The 17,797-nt window shown below is 42.2% G+C and overlaps 1 protein-coding gene across 5 annotated transcripts in view; it reads left to right on the forward strand.

The window, feature by feature from the left end:
* EDC3 (enhancer of mRNA decapping 3) overlaps positions 1 to 17,797 on the forward strand; it is a 90,516-nt gene that overhangs the window by 37,618 nt on the left and 35,101 nt on the right. For all 5 annotated transcript variants that reach the window (XM_037047038.1, XM_037047033.1, XM_037047034.1 and 2 more), the window contains one exon: positions 1,482 to 1,795. In XM_037047038.1, coding sequence (XP_036902933.1) covers positions 1,482 to 1,795 — 314 coding nt within the window. The remainder of the gene's footprint in view (positions 1 to 1,481; positions 1,796 to 17,797) is intronic.

Genomic DNA, 17,797 nt, shown 5'->3' on the forward strand with positions numbered 1-17,797 from the left:
TCAGGTGTGGTGCATTCCAGGTGCAGCCCAAGCCCAGCACCCCTATAAACTGGCCATTGTTACTACTGATGACTTCTCTGTTTGCTTATATACCACATCTTTAATTTAGGCCCATTTTCTGAGCTCCAGATATTGGGCATTTCGAGGTGGATATTCTTAAATCTTCAATTCAAGATTTTCAAAGTTGAACTCATGTTACCTACAGATTTTTTCCCCAAAAATTTACCCTTAGTAGGCGACTAATGACACTCTCCACCCAGGTTAGAAACTTAAGAATCATAATAAATTCTTCTTTCTCTTTGATCCCACTCTTCAGTTAGTCACCAAATTCTGTGGGTTCCAAATGTCTCGTGGTTCCATCTTCCTTTCTCCCTTTTCATCGTCACTTGCCCTGTTTCTCTCCTCTTATTTCTTGCCTGGTCTCCTAACTGGTGCTCTTGCTTCTAGTTTCTCTGCCTACAGCCACTAGAAAAATCCAGTGTGATGATGACTGGCCCCTAATTGCCTCCACAGTTCTTACCTCCTAGTGGCCTGCACAAGCCCCTGACTCTTTAGTCACACTGTAACATTTGCGGGCATCAGGTGGGCCACACATTCTCAGCCTCTTAGCCTTGGCCTGAGATGCCTGCCCTGCCTGGCCAACTCTTACTTTCCATCCCCCAGACATAGCATACATATTCCATCCACCACCTCTGCCAGACTAATGTCTTTATTTTCCTTTTGGGTTCTCTAGTTTCCTATGCACACCTTTGTCATAGGAGACTATGACAAAGTGTCATAACACTTTAAAACATTTTTTCCTTATTTATTGAATTTATTGGGGGAAGACTCATTAACAAAATGATACAGATTTCAAGTGCATAATTCTACAACACATTGTCTGTATACTGTAGTGTGTGTTCACGACCCCAAGTCAAAGTCTCCTTCCATCACCATGTGTCCCCCCCATATCCTCTTACAGCTGTCCCCAGCAGTCACCACACTATGGTCTATATCCGTGAGTTTTTTTTTTCTTTTCTGTTTTGCTTAACCCCTCCACCCCCTCATCCCCCAGTATTTAACACTTTTGATTGTCTACTTGGCTTTTCTGACCAGACTATGAGTTCTTTGTGGACACGTATTGCTTTTCATCTCTATATACCCCATTCCCAGTGCAGGGCTTGCCACATATTAAGTACTGTGTATATGCCTACTGAATGAGCAAGTGAGGGAATGAATGCAAAAAGCTGTAAAGCATTCTGGAAATCCAAGATGTTGATGATAGTTTCTTGATTAACAATATGGCTCTTTAAAGGGCAGTGCTGTGTCCGTGCCGTGTTGGTGGCTGAGCTGTGTGTCTCTACCACCTTTCTTAGTGTTTTGCCTTTGATAACTCATTGAAATGCAGCCCTACAAAGGTGTAGCTGGTTGCTCTTGATTCCAGTTTCATCACTATTACCACTATTGAATTTTTGAGAATTGGATTATTTTGTGTATTTCAGGGCAGGTGACATTATGGAATTAAAAATTCTGGAGATACCAGGTCCTGGAGAAAACCAACATTTTGGAGACCTTCAGACAGATTTAGGCTCCTCTGGTGTTGGGTACCAAATGGGTATCAATCAGAATGGCATGGGCAGGTTGGTCAAGAAGCCCGCCCCTTCCAGCAGTGCCCCTCAGAACATCCCGAAGAGGACCGATGCGAAGAGCCACGATGCTGCCATCTCCCCGCAGCAGCAGTGCTCCAGGAGCTGTGTGGATAGGCACGCAGAGCCCCTCAGTCAGTCCAGAAGTTTTCGGCGGCGGCACAACTCTTGTAAGTCAGCACAAGTTGATTATTTCTTCCTAACCTGATGTTCGGGGGCTGTAAGTTCTTATCCACTGCTATTCTTTAGAGAATCCTTTGTTACCCTAATATAAAAGAATGTTAGCAGAGCTTCACAAAAATATACCGAGGTTCGCTTATTCCAGGGCTATTTCCTCAGCTACTGAGGGGAAAGAAAAAAGCTGCTAGAGACTCAACCAGTTCCTGCCCTCTCCTACTACTTCCCTTTCTTCAAGAAAACACCTGCTTAGAATTCACATAGACAGAAGTGATAGTGTTTTTGATCTGGTGACTGATGGTTGCAGTGATGTCTGATATGAACCGGCATTTGAGCTGTTCCAGGGGATTCTTGGATGACTTTTCTTCTTGTGATTTGGCTCCCATCCTCAATTAGAGGAGAGGGAGGTGACTTGTCTAGACATGTCTGTGACCTTAGTTTCAGACTGATAATTGTGAACTTGCTGTACTCACTGTCTGTGGTGGCATAGTTAATTCACTAGACTCTGGTTTGCTCTGTGACATACTCATTGACATAATGTGAGTCTGTTACATAATGAGGAATTATAACAGATTCACTGGAGTCTGTGTGGCACTGATGTCAGGGGTCATCATTTGGACCTTTGAAAATACCTGATTCTGTGAATAAGAATTTGAAATTAAAAAAATGTGTTTCAAGATACTTTTCTTCAGTGCTTCTTCAGTAACTATCTGAATTGATCATGATTGAAAACCTGAGACTGAAATTGAATTGTTACTTCTGTTACTTTGAAAAATTGTACAATACTTCGATAGAAAATGAGTCTTTCCATTTAAACTTTAAAGCCTTCACTACTTTGCTCTATTTTCTCTTTAGAAAAACAAAACCAAAACCAAAACCAAAACCAACATATTTTCTCCCTGTCATTAACATCTGATATTATTATTATGGTGCATTTGTTACAATTAATGAACCAATGTTGATACATTATTATTAACTAAAGTCTATATATTATTCATCCAGCAAACACATTACACTTAATAGTCGTATTGCCTCTTGGCTCTGATGGTTTCTCAGACTTTCATTCTTTCTGATATCCTAATTTTGATAAGTACTGGTCAGATATTTGGTAGAATATCCCTCAGTTGGTATTTGATGTTTTCCTCATGATTATACTGGGATTATGTGTTTTGGAGAGGAAGACCACAGAGATAAAGTGTTATTAACATATATCACATCAAAGGTACCTGTCCCCTGGGTGTCCAGGCTCTGGGGTTTCTTAAGTGGTACAAACCAAGGTCATCCCTGACCTGTGTTTTGCCTGGGGCCACCCTGCCTGAGCTATAAAAGCAGTCTGAGATGGCTGCTACTTGTGGTGCTGGTGTGGAACCTGGGGCCACTTAGCAATAGGTATAGGGGCCGGGGGTGGGCATGGGGGGTTGATTGCTCACTGAGGCTGGCTGTTGCTTGTTTGAGTGGATTTAGGAAGTTGTGAAGCATGAACCAAGACCAGCCATTCATATGGGAAAGCAGCTTGGGTGGGCCCATAAGTTGGGTAGGACAGAGTCTCTGAGGTTCTCCAGGGCGAGGCAAACAGTGTTAGCCAGGTTGATGGAGACTTAGATGTGGCACCAGCCTGCCAGCTCGGTGGCTCTGTTGGGGGGATGGTTCAGAAACGGGACAGTGGCCTCTGCCCACCTTTCTGTCTGGAAGAAAGCTGTCCCCCAGCTCTTGCATTGATGACAGACACTTCAGTTCCTCCCTGTATGCCCCTGGTACCTTTCAAGCTGCTACCTCGATACTGGAGCTCTGAGGGAGTGTGTCTGAGTAAGTCTGTGTGTGGGCTCTTTGAGAGAAACTGCTTGGGACTCCAAAAGTTTCTTCCCTTGACTCAGTGCCCACTGGTTTTTGCAGCCCAAAGTTATGGGAACTAAACTTCCTAGCTCTGGAACCTTGGGCTGGGGGGCCTGTTGTGGGGCTGAGACTCCTCACTCTCAGGACATCCCTCCCAAGCTTTTATCCACCACAGGTGGGTGTAGGACCAGACCATTCCACATCTGTACCTTTCCTACTAGTTTGGAAGGATGTGGTTTCTTGATTTCCGTAGTTCTAACTTCTCTGACTTCCATTCAGCTTGATTTCTGTCAGTTCTGAGTGGTGGCGCTTCTATATTTTAGTTGTAATTTTGATGTGGTTGTGCAAGGAAGTGAGTCATGTTCACCTGTGCTGCTATCTTGACTGGAAGTTGTTTTTTTAAAATATATTTTATTGATTATACCATTACAGTTGTCCCATTTCCCCCTTCATTCCCCTCCACCCCGCACACCCTCTCCCTCCCACATTCCTCCCCTTCAGTTCATGTCCATGTGTCTTAAGTTCTTTAGCATTTTTTTTTTTTAGGTGTGGTTGTTAGTAATTGTGAGTTTGCTATCTTTTTAGTATACATGTTTTTTATCTTCTTTTTCTTAGATAAGTTCCTTTAGCATTTCATATAATAAGGGCTTGGTGATGATGAACTCCTTGAACTTGACCTTATCTGAGAAGCACTTTATCTGTCCTTCCATTCTAAATGAAAGTTTTGCTGGATAACGCAATCTTGGCTGTAGGTCTTTGGATTTCATGACTTGGAATACTTCTTTCCAGCCCCTTCTTGCCTGTAAGGTCTCTTGAGAAATCTGCTGACAGTCTGATGGGTACTCCTTTGTAGGTGACTGTCCCCTTATCTCTTGCTGCTTCTAGGATTCTCTCCTTCATTTTCATCTTGGCTAATGTAATGATGATGTGCCTTGGTGTGTTCCTTCTTGGGTCCAACTTCTTTGGGACTCTGTGAGCTTCCTGGATTTCCTGGAAGTCTGTTTTCTTTGCCAGACTGGGGAAGTTCTCCTTTATTTTTTGTACAAATAAGTGTTCCACTCGTGGCTGTTTCTTTCCCCCTTCTGGTACCCCTATAATCCGGATGTTGGAACGTTTAAAGATGTCCTGGAGGTTCCTAAGCCTCTCCTCATTTTTTTGAATTCTCATTTCTTCATTCCTTTCTGGTCGGATGTTTAGTTATTCCTTCTGGTCCATTCCATTGATTTGAGTCCCAGTTTCTTTTCCATTGCTATTGGTTTCCTGGACATCTCCCTTCATTTCAATTAGTTTAGCCTTCATATGTTATCAACCAGGTCTGTGAGCATCCTGATAAACAGTGTCTTGAACTGTGCTTCTGAGAGGCTGGCAATTTCTCGGTCACTGAGAGTTATTGGCTCTGGGACTTTGAGTTCTTCTTGCGCCATCTTTTGGGCTGTTCATGCCTGTTCCGTAGCAGGATCGGAGCCCTAAGGTGTTCACTAGAGCAGTGCAGCTAAGTCGCTGGGTTGTGATGTTGTATGTGCGGGCGGGGTCAAAGAGGGACTATGGCTTCCAGTCTGCCGCCGCGGCCCCCACTGATGCTGCAGCCACCACCATCACTGGTCCCACGCATTTCATTCCACTGCATGCGAGTGTGCCACCACTGTCAGCCCTCCACCACTGGGTTCGCCCCCTGGGGCCTGCGTGGTCCGTCTCACTGTGTGCGAATGTGCGACCACGGTCAGTCTGCCCCACACTGCGACTGGTTCCGGGCTGCCTACTTGCCTAGGTCGGGGGATCTGTCCTGCCCGACCCTGCTCCGCTGCTGGCTCCACCCCTCTTATCGTCCCGTTGAACGGTTCGTCGTTGTCGGGAATTCCGTATCATTCAGTTTTCTGGTCTTTGGGTGTGTCTTTGTTCTCCAAACCTTTGTTGTATTCAAACTTGGTTGTGGGAGAAGGCACAGTGTTTCCACCTATCCCTCCATCTTGGCGGAAGTCTGTCCTTCCATTCTAAATGAAAGCTTTGCTGGATAGGCCAATCTTGGATGTAGGTCCTTGCCTTTCATGACTTGGAATACTTCTTTCCAGCTCCTTCTTGCCTGTAAGGTCTCTTTTGAGAAATCAGCTGACAGTCTGATGGGCACTCCTTTGTAGGTGACTTTCTCCTTTTCTCTTGCTGCTTCTAGGATTCTCTCCTTCATTTTAATCTTGGCTAATGTAATTATGATGTGCCTTGGTGTGTTCCTCCTTGGGTCCAACTTCTTTGGGACTCTCTGAGCTTCCTGGACTTCCTGGAAGTCTATTTCCTTTGCCAGATTGAGGAAGTTCTCCTTTATTGTTTGTTCAAATAAGTTTTTCACTTGTTCCTCTTCCTCTTCCCTTTCTGGTACCCCTATAATTCAGATGTTGGAATGTTTAAAGGTGTCCTGGAGGTTCCTAAGCCTCTCCTCATTTTTTTGAATTCTTGTTTCTTCCTTCTTTTCTGTTTGGTTGTTTCTTTCCTCCTTCTGGTCCACTCGATTGATTTTATTCCCAGTTTCCTTCCCATCACTATTGGTTCTCTGTGCATTTTTCTTCATTTCACTTAGTGTAGGCTTTATTTTTTCATCTAATTTGTGACTAAAATCAGCCAGTTCTGAGAGCATCCTGATCACCAGTATTTTGAACTGTGCATCTGGTAGGTTGGCTATCTTTAGGTCACTTAGAAGTATTGGCTCTGGGGCTTTGAGCTGTTTTTCTGCTTGAGCCATAATGTTTTGGACTGTTCACACCTGTTGTGTATGAGGGGCAGAGCCTTAGGTGTTCACCAGGGCGGGGCAACCCAAGTCACTGGGTTGTGACGCTGTATGTGGGGGCAGGGTCCGAGAGGAAAAAAATGACGCTTTGCTCCGCTCTTTGTTGCCCCTCAGTCTCTTCTGCTGTCCCCCGAGCAAATTGGGCCTCTCTGATGCTGATTCCTGTGTGGGAGGGCTTGTGTGCATTCTAGGACCCTGTGGGTTTGTCCAACAAACTTTCCTGTGAGGGTGGGAGTGTGTCCCTGTGCCTCAACCCCCACAAGTGTTTTCAGTTGGTGTTTTGAGGCTTTATTTCCTTGTGCTAGGACCCTGGGTTGCGCGATCTGTCTCGCTCCCCAGTTATCTGTGTGGGAATGTGGGACCGCTGCACGGTTAGCCAACCACTTTGCGCACAGTGCCCTGCTTCCCAATCACCACCTCGCTGGGTCTGCCTGTTGTCACCCCATGCCTGGGGTCTGCCAGCCGCCACCTGGGTGTCCAGGGTCTGCTTGGTGCCTCCTTGTGAGCTCGGTGCCACCTTGCTTGCCCTGGGTGCCTTGCGTGCCCAGTGGCACTGCTTCCTGTGCCACGACCCCTCTCCACTCGCCTGCCTGACTGTGCCTGGCCTACCGGTCTGGATGAATGTGTCTATTTTAACTCCTTGGCTGTCCGACTTCCATACACTTTGATATTCTTTCAGTTTTGGTTGTTACTTTGTTTCTGAATTGTTGTCCTTATTTTGCTTGTTTGAGGAGGCACAGTGTGTCTACCTACGCCTCCATCTTTGCTGCAAGTCCGAGGAAGTTGGCTTTTGACTTTTGATGTTGACCTTGATTGCCTGGCTGAGGTAGTGTGTGTCAGATTTCTTCTGTAAAGTAACTCTTTCCCCCTTTCCAAACTGTCCTCTTTCTAAGGAAGCCACTATATGCACCCCACACCTGTGTGCCCTGGGAGGGTATTGTGCACCCAAGATTTCTCTTCCATGTATTGATTTACTCACTTATTTTTCATCAGTATGGACTAAATTCTATACTGCTTTATTTTAGTGCTCATCACTTCAGCTTTGACCACAGGGAGCTCTTTCAGTTGGCTGCTGTGTATGTCCCTTTGACTTTCCCCTATTGCATGCACTCTGACATGCACTTATGTGGGTGTTTTCTTCCAAGTAGTTCTTTACTTCTCTGGCACTACAGGAGGCTCCAGGTTTATCTTCCTCCTAAAAACAGCCACATCTCTAAGGAGCCCTGTTTTCTCTTATTGGAGAATAGCATTACAAACCGTGGTCTGGGTGCTTGATATACACTCTGCTACGGGGTTTTGCCCTTTAAGCTGACAGAATAGGGAAGTATGTGTGCATACTTAATCTGTGTATATATGCATACCTATAAATATTTCTGTGCTATATGAAGCTAAATATGAGTTTATATTGATTGATATCAGTCTGCAATTTTAACCCATTACCATGTGGATAATTCTAGCCTCCTTTTCTTATCTGTAACTCCAACAGTGAGACATTCACCTGTCTCCTACCATTCACCATCCATTCACTTAAATTATTCTCTTCCAGTATACATATATAGCAGTGTAAGAATTACTAATCTGTACCCTCACCCCTACATTGACTTGTTTCATATAACAAATTCTGTCACTTACTGCATTTCATCCTGAGATCCTCCAGCTTCTTCGATGATTTTTAAAATTTTGTGTACATTAAAAAAATAAGCAAAAATTTTTGATTTATGTACATTAAAGCTCACTCTTTGGCTTCTGAAGTTCTGTGGATTTTAACAACTGCAGTGTCTTGTGTCCATTGTTACAGTATCATACAGAATCCCTCTTGTTTTACCTGTTTAGTCCTTTTCCCTTTATGACCTCTCATTCCTGACCACTCCTTTCTGCCATAGCAACTGATCTTTTTACCAACTTCTGTAGTTTTGCTTTTTCCAGAATATTGCATAATTTAAATTTTTTTTATTTTTCAATTACAGTTTATAGTCAATTTAGTTTCAGGTATATAGCATTATGGTTAGACAATCATACAAGTGATTTCCTAATATTTCCAGTACCCACCTGGCACCATACATATTTATTACAATATTATTGACTATGTTCCATATGCTGTCCTTGACATCCCCATGGCTGTTCTGTAACTACCAATCTGTATTTCTCAGTCCCTTCACCTTTTTCATGCAGTCCCTCCCCACCCACCCCCACCAGAGTATCACATAAAGTCACACAGTTGGTAGCCTTTTCAGACTGTCTTCTCTCACTTAACAGTATGCATTTAAGATTGTTCCATCTCTTTTTGTGGCTTGATAGATCATTTTCTTTTATTTATGAATAATATTTTATCAAATAGATGTTTATTTCTCCACTTACCTATTCAGGGATATTTTGGCCACTTCCATCTTTTGGTGATTATGAATAAATCTGCCATAAACATTTGTGTGCAGGTTTTACGTGGACATAGTTTTCAGATAACTTGTGTAAATACCTAGGAGTGGGATGGTTTGATGTCATGGTATGACTATCAGTTTTTGTTTTTTTCCATTACTAGAAATTACATGACTCTCTTGAAAGAGTGCATTTGACTTCAAAACAAGAAATTTGTTTGCTCTTTAATGATTTACTCTGGTATGCTAAAACGTGTAGTCACTATCAAAAGCATACCCTGACAGATGCTGCTTCTATTTTAGCTGTGTTGCTTTGTTCCTTTTTCTTAGATTAACTACACATAAATATTATAAAGAAATCATGGGGCCCTGGCTGGTGTAGCTCAGTGGATTGAGCACAGGCCTGCGAACCAGAGGATTGCGGTTCGATTCCCAGTCAGGGCACATGCCTAGGTTGCAGTCGGGTTCCCTGCAGGCCAACTCCCAGCAGGGGACACACGAAAGGCAACCATACATTGATGTTTCTCTCCCTCTCTCCTTCCCCTCTAAAGATAAGTAAATAAATAAAATTAAAAAAAAAAAAGAAAGAAATCACGGGCAAAAAAATGGCATTCTCTTACAGAGAACTTTTTCTGAGTCCAGATTGTGTGGGAAATGTCTGTGGCCTGGGGATTTGATTATGAAATGTGGCTCAGATTTAGTTTGTGATAGAAGGTAGAGTTACATCTGGGGTTCGGGCCAAGATGGAGGCATAGGCAGAAGAAGCTCTTTGATTCCTCACACAACCAAAAGAAGTATAACAACCAATTTAAAAACAAAGAATAACCAGAACTGCCAAAAAAACATTTGCATGAAAGTCCAGCAACCAAGGAGTTCACTAAGACACCAAGGAGTTCACTAAGACAAAGAAATATGGCCCAAATGAAAGAACAGATCAGCACTCCAGAAAAAGAGCTAAGCAACAAAGAGACAGCCAACCTATCAGATGCTGAGTTCAAATCACTGGTAATCAGGATGCTCACAGAATTAATTGAGCTTGGTTACAAAATGAAGGAAGAAATGAAGTCTATACAAAGTGAAATAAAGGAAAATAATACAGGGAACCAACAGTGAAGGGAAGGAAACTGGGACTCAAATCAGCAGTTTGGAACAAAAGGAAGAAATAAGCATCCAACTGGAACAGAATGAAGAAACAAGATTTTAAAAAATGAGGAGATGCTTAGGAACCTCTGGAACAACTTTCAACGTTCCAACATCTGGATCATGGGAGTGGTGGAAGGAGAAGAGGAAGAGCAAGATACTGAAAACTTCTTTGAACAAATAATGAAGGAAAACTTCCCCAATCTGGCAAAGGAAGTAGACTTCCAGGAAGTCCAGGAAGCCCCAAGAGTCTCAAAGAAATTGGACCCAAGGAGGAGCACACCAAGACACATCATAATTATATTACCCAAGATTAAAGATAAGGAGAGAATCTTAAAAGCAGCAAGAGGAGCTCTTGCTGATGTGGCTAAGTGGATTGAGTGCTGGCCAGCAAACTGGGAGGTTGCCAGTTCAATTCCCAGTCAGAGCACATACCTGGGTTGCAGGCCAGGTCCCTAGATGGGGCATGCAAGAATCTAATGTTTCTGCCCCTCTCTCCCTCCCTCCCTCTCTCTAAAAGCAAATAAAATATTTTTTAAAATACAGAGAGTAATAATAAATGACTGTTAAAAATAGAGAAAACTCTACTTAGAAAGTACATTTAAAAATAAAAGCAAAAATAAAATAAAAGCAGCAAGAGGAAAGGAGACAGCTACCTACCAAGGAGTCTCCATAAGACTGTCAGCTGATTTCTCAAAAAACCTTGCAGGCAAGAAGGGGTTGCCAAGAAGTATTCCAAGTCATGAGAGGCAAGGACTTACATCCAGGATTACTCTATCCAGCAAAGCTATCATTTAGAATGGAAGGACAGACAAAGTGCTTCCCAGAGAAGGTGAAGTTAAAGGAGTTCATCACCAAGCCCTTACTATATGAAATGTAAAAGGGACTTATCTAAGAAATAGAAGATGGTCAAAAACTACAAACAATAAAATGACAACAAATTCATAACTATCAACAACTGAGCCTAAAAGACAAAAACAAAAAGTAAGCAAGTAACTAGAACAGAAACAGAATCACAGAAATAAAGACCCCATGAAGGGTTATCTATGGGGAGGGAGTGGGGGAAAATGGGGGTGCAAGGTACAGGGAATAAGAAGCATAATTGGTACGCATAAAATAGATCGGTAGGTTAGGAATAGTATAGGAAATGGAGAAGCCAAATGTATGACCCATGGACTTGAACTGTTGAGGGAATGCTGGAGGGTGAGGCTGGCAGTGCAGGGAGGAGGGTGATAAAGGAGGAAAAAACTGGGACAATTGTAATAGCATAGTTAATAAAATATACTTTGAAAAAAGAATTATATCTATTTATCTGTAGAATTACATTTATTTATCTGTTCAGTGGCCCTCTAAGATAAGTAGTAGGGTCTGCTAGAGATTGACTTACTTGGCATTTATGTAGCATTTTGAGGATTCCGAGAAGATAGATTGGTTTCTTTCCACCACAGTTGTAATGTAGGTAAGTTATCAGTGTTTTCCTCGTTGATGAATGAAGAGAAGGAGATACAGATTTCTAATGAGAAATCTATAAATAGAATTCTGATTTATGAACATTGATGTTGAGACTAATAGACTGATAAAGCTACAGGCATATAATTTCTCTTCAATTATGGCTTTTACATGTTGTTCCAAGGTTAGTAATGAATTGTTGAGGGGCCTACTGGTTCTCGTTACCTAATCCAACACTGATGAGAGATTTAGCACAAGTAGATTTTAATTTCTTCCTTTTGGTGGAGGTCAGTTATAAAGAATGTTTTCTATGACCTTGTTCGTTGAACTGACCACTCACAATATTTTCAAGTTAGTGAATGGAACACGTGTCTCAGGGAGCAGAGAGAAACCACGTGAGGTCTGCTAGATACAGGTTTGTGTATAGTATATCTAGTGAGACACTGAGCTCACCATCTGAGGTCAGAAAGTTATTTTTTGCCAAGTTTTCATGGTTCTGCTATGACCTCTTAATCTCCTTGGGTGTACTTTAATTTTCCAACGGACTTGAAAATTTTGGTGCTGCTGCTGGAGCCTAAGAAGTTTATGATTAGCAGGGCTTAGAATTTGAGAGTTGAAAAGAAAGTGCCAGATATTTTCAGGCACCTTCTCACAAAGCTCATTGAGTCTGGCACTAAAACATTTGTAATTTGACCTTCAGGTGCCCTTTAGTGTGCTAAGAGCAGGACAGAGTGTCCCTTTACAATGTGTGTGTGATAAAAATCAATAAATAGGAACATGAGGGAGGAGGGGGAGGATGGCGGTTGAGTAGGACAAAGGATTTCGCTTCCCTCCATGCGCCGGAGAAAAACCTGGATGATCTGCGGAGGAGTGCAGTGGACAGCCAACAGGGACCCAGCATATAGGAAGGCAGGACTCCAGAAAGTGTAGCGGACACTGAATGACCAGAAGTTGAGGAGAGGAGATGGCCGCAGATCAACAAGGTACAAGGGAACAGCGTAGAGGCTGCAGGCCCTTCGCCGGGCCACCCCGGTCTCTGAGAGCCGAGGGTGGGCAACAACAACCCTGGGGGAGAACTAGTCACCAGCACCCTCCCTGTCTGGCAGGGGGCAATTTGGAAAACACCAGGAGAGATTGGTTTGCCTGTAGTGGCAGAGGGAGGAGTGGGCATTGGGAAGCAAACCAGAGAGCTCTGATAACCCGTGGAGCCAGGCTGCGGTTGCCGGCTTGGGAGAACTGAGAGTTACCCGTGCATTCCCTGTGGCGCTGGGTCAGAGCTTGGTCTGCCACAGACCCTGCGAGTCTCGGGCTACTAGCAGCCCGAGACTGCTACTTATAGGCCCTACTTATAGGCCCCTGGAAGAGAGCCAGCCAGCAGCTCCATCCCTGCCCAGCTGGGCGCAGACTGAGAAGCACCTGGAGTCAGGCTGTGGCTGTCGGCTTGGAAGAATTGTGAGTTGCCCTGTGTGTTCAGCCACAGCACTGGGAAAGGTCTGCTCCCAAGCCTGTGAGACCAGGAAAGCCTGGCTGTGAGCGTGCGCCCTCACGCCAGGCCAGGGCTGGGAATCCTGGGGAAAAAATCTGCTCTCAGTGGGGCGCAGGAGAGCGGCGCCAGTCTGGATATTGGGAGGGTACTGGCGAGACCAGTTAAGTTAGCCGAAATGCGAGAAAGGCCATACTAATAGCCCCTCAGGCTGCTGCAGCTAGTGAGACCAGAAGAGCAGGTTTGACCAGCTGGAAACCAACAAGAGGAGTAGGTGGAAGCAGAGAACACCAAGATACCTGCAGGAGACTGCACCACTGAATTTCACAGGCATCCTACCACAGAAGTTCATACCATAAACCCAGGGAACCAGAAGAGATCAATACAAGGAGCTGAGGCCAACAAGAAGAACAACACAAACAATGGGAAGACAAAGAAACAATCCCCAAATGAAAGAAAAGGAGGAAGTCTCAGAAAGAATGTTAGATGAAATAGAGGCAAGTCAACTATCAGATATTGAATTCAAAGCACTAGTTATCAGGAAATTCAAAGAGCTTACCACGAGCTACCAGAAACTACAGGGGAGCTACAGTGAACTCTTTGCAAACTATACCAACATGAAAAAGGAAATAGAAACCATCAGCAAAGGCCACGAGGAAATGAAGAATACAATTTCTGAACTGAAGAGCACAGTGGAAGGTATGAAGAGTAGGCTCGATGAGGCGGAAGACCAGATAAGCGAGATCGAAGACAGGGTAGAAAGAATCTCCCAGACGAACCAAGTAATGGAAAAGAGAATCAGAAAAAATGAGGAGAGTTTAAGAGAAATGCAAGACAATATGAAACGTAATAATATCCGAATAATAGGAATATCAGAAGGAGAAGAAGAACAAGGGATGGAAAACCTACTTGAAAGAGTAATAACGGAAAATTTTCCTAAGTTGAGGAGAGATAAAGTCACACGAATCCAGGAATTGCAGAGAGTCTCAATCAGGTGGAACCCAAAGAGGCCTACTGCAAGACACATCATCATTAAAATGGCAAAACTCCAAGACAAGGAGAGAAACCTAAAGGCAGCAAGGGAGAAAAAGGAAGTAACATACAAGGGGGTCCCAATAAGGTTGGCTACTGAATTCTCAATGGAAATATTCCAAGCAAGAAGAGAATGGCAAGAAATATTCCAAGTAATGAGAACCAGAGGCCTACAACCAAGGCTACTTTACCCAGCAAGGCTCTCAATCAAGATAGAAGGCCAAATAAGGAGCTTCCAAGACAAAAGAAGGCTAAAAGAATATGCCTCCACCAAACCAGCTCTACAAGAATTACTAAAAGGGCTGCTTTAAGAAAAGGAAGGAAAAGAGAGAGATGGAGAGGAACATAGGTATATAAATGGCAATGAATAAGTACCTTTCAATAATAACCTTAAACGTAAATGGATTAAATGCACCAATTAAAAGACATAGAATAGCTGATTGGATAAGAAAGCATGACCCACACATATGCTGCCTACAAGAGACCCACCTCAGGTCAAAAGACCATCATAGACTAAAAGTGAAAGGCTGGAAACAAATTTTCCAAGCAAATGGACAAGAAAAAAAAAGAAGAGGTAGCAATTCTCATATCAGACAAAATAGACTTCAAAAAAAGAGCCATAAAGAGAGACCCAGAAGGTCACTTAATAATACTCAAGGGAAGAATCCATCAAGAAGGCATGAACACTGTAAATGTATATGCACCCAACATAGGAGCACTCAAATATATAAAGAAAATCCTAGAGGACCTCAAGAAAGATATTGACAGCAACACAATTATAGTAGGGGATTTTTTTTATAGTAGGGGATTTTAACAGCCCACTGTCAAAAGTGGACAAATCTTCCAAACAAAATATCAACAAAGATATTGCAGCATTAAACCACACGCTAGATGAAATGGGCCTAACTGATATATATAGAGCCCTCCATCCCAAAGAAGCTAAATACATGTTCTTTTCAAATGCACATGGAACATTTTCAAAGATAGACCACATGATAGGACACAAAACGAGTCTCAACAAATTCAGGAAAATAGAAATCATACCAAGCATTTTCTCTGATCACAAGGGACTGAAATTGGAAACCAACCCCACAGGAAAAAACCCCAAACACCCAAAAGCATGGAGACTGCATGGTATGCTATTAAACAACAAATGGGTCAAGATTGAAATTAGGGAAGAAATCAAAAAGCTTCTGGAAACAAATGAAAATGAACTCACAACAACCCAAAACTTATGGGACACAATTAAGGCAGTCCTGAGAGGGAAGTTCATAGCAATACAGGCTTACCTAAAGAAGATAGAAATGTTTCAAACAAACAACCTAACCTGACGCCTGCAAGAACTCGAGGAACAACAAAGACAGCCCAGAGCAAGTAGAAGGAAGGAAATAAGGAAGATCAGAGCAGAATTAAATGACATAGAGACTAAAAGCACAATTCTAAGGATCAATGAATCCAGGAGTTGGTTTTTTGAAAAGATAAACAAAATAGACAAACCTTTAAGTAGGCTCATCAAGAAAAGAAGAGAGAGGACCCAAATAAACAAAATCAGAAATGGAAGAGGAGAGATTACAACTGATACCACAGAAATAGAAGGGATTGTAAGAAATTACTATGCAGAATTGTATGCCAAGAAATTTGAAAACCTAGGTGAAATGGACAAATTTCTAGAAAAATAAAATCTTCCAAAACTCAATGAAAAAGAAGCAGAAACCCTGAACAGGCCAATAACAGCAGATGAAATTGAAGAAGTAATCAAAAAACTCCCATCACACAAAAGCCCTGGACCAGATGGTTTCACAGGAGAATTCTACAAAACTTTTAAGGAAGAACTAACCCCTATTCTTCACAGACTATTCCAAAAAATCCAAAAGGAGGGAAAACTCCCCAACTCTTTTTATGAAGACAGCATCATCCTAATTCCAAAGCCAGATAGAGACACAACAAAGAAAGAAAACTACAGGCCAATATCGCTGATGTACATAGATGCTAAAATCCTCAATAAAATATTGGCAAATTGCATCCAACAATACATCTAAAAATCATACACCACAACCAAGTGGGATTCATCCCAGGGATGCAAGGATGGTTCAATATTCGTAAATCAGTAAATGTAATACATCACATAAACAAAAGCAAACACAAAAACCACATGATCATATCAATAGATGCGGGAAAAGCTTTTGATAAGGTACAACACCCATTTATGATAAAGGTACTCAGCAAAGTGGGAATAGAGGGAGCATTTCTTAATATAATAAAGGCCCTATATGAAAGACCTATAGCCAACATCATACTCAATAGGCAAAAACTAAAATCTTTTCCACTAAGATCAGGAACAAGACAAGGTTGCCCACTTTCACCACTTTTATTCAATATAGTATTAGAAGTTCTAGCCACAGCGATCAGACAATAAAAGGAAATAAAAGGCATCCAAATCAGAAAGGAGGAAACAAAACGGGCATTGTTTACAGATAACATGATAGTGTACATGGAAAATCCTATAGCTTCTTCCAAAAAACTGCTCAAACTAATAAATGAATTTGGTAAAACAGCGGGATACAAAGTCAGTATCCAGAAATCAAAGGCATTTTTGTATACCAACAATGAAACAGTAGAAGCAGAAATCAAGAAAAAAATCCCATTCGATATAGCAAAAACAAAAATAAAATATCTGGGAATAAACCTAATCAAGGAGGTTAAAGACCTGTATCCAGAAAACTACACAACACTGAAGACAGAAATCAAGGAAGACACAAACAAATGGAAACATATACCGTGTTTATGGATTGGAAGAATTAACATCATCAAAATGTCCATACTACCCAAAGCAATTTACAGATTCAGTGCAATACCTATGAAAGTACCAATGGCATATTTCACAGACATAGAACAAACACTTCAAAAATTTATATGGAACCATAAAAGACCCCGAATAGCAGCTGCAATTTTGAGAAAGAAGAACAAAGTAGGAGGGATCACAATACCTGATATCAAACTGTATTATAAGGTCACTGTAATCAAAACAGCCTGGTACTGGCATAAAAACAGGCACATAGACCAATGGAATAGAACAGAGAGCCCAGAAATAAGCCCAAACCTCTACAGTCAATATTTGACAAAGGGGGCAATAACATAAAATGGAGTAAAGATAGCCTTTTAACAAATGGTGTTGGGAGAACTGGACAGCTACATGCAAAAAAATGAAACTCGAGCACCAGCTTACACCATACACCAAAATTAATTCAAGGTGGATAAAAGACTTAAATATAAGCTGTGAAACCATTAAAGCCCTAGAGGAGAACATTGGCAGGAAAATCTCAGATATTCCATGCAGCAATATTTTTACTGATACGTCCCCTAGAGCAAGGGACATAAAGGAAAGAATAAACAAATGAGATCTCATCAAAATTAAAAGCTTCTGCATGGCTAAGGAAAACAGTATCAAGATAAAAAGAGAAGCAACAGCTTGGGAAAACGTATTTGCCAATGATACCTCAGACGAAGGTTTAATCTCCAAAATATACAAAGAACTCACTCGACTCCACTCAAAGAAGACAAGCAACCCAATTAAAAAATGGGCAAAGGACTTGAACAGACATTTCTCCAAGGAGGACATACAGAGGATCCAGAGACACATGAAAAGATGCTCGATATCACTAGCTATCAGAGAGATGCAAATTAAAACCACAATGAGATACCACTTTACCCCAATCAGAATGGCTATCATAAACAAAGAAACAAACAACAAGTGCTGGAGAGGTTGTGGGGAAAAGGGGACCCTAGTTCACTGTTGGTGGGATTGCAGACTGGTACAATCACTATGGAAAACAGTATGGAACTTTCTAAGAAAACGAAAAATGAACGTGCCTTTTGACCCAGCAAAACGTGCCTTTTGACCCCTTTTGAC

This window comes from Sturnira hondurensis, unplaced genomic scaffold, assembly GCF_014824575.4.
Source record: "Sturnira hondurensis isolate 20B ecotype Veracruz unplaced genomic scaffold, ASM1482457v3 Scaffold0005329, whole genome shotgun sequence".
Taxonomy (NCBI): domain Eukaryota; kingdom Metazoa; phylum Chordata; class Mammalia; order Chiroptera; family Phyllostomidae; genus Sturnira; species Sturnira hondurensis.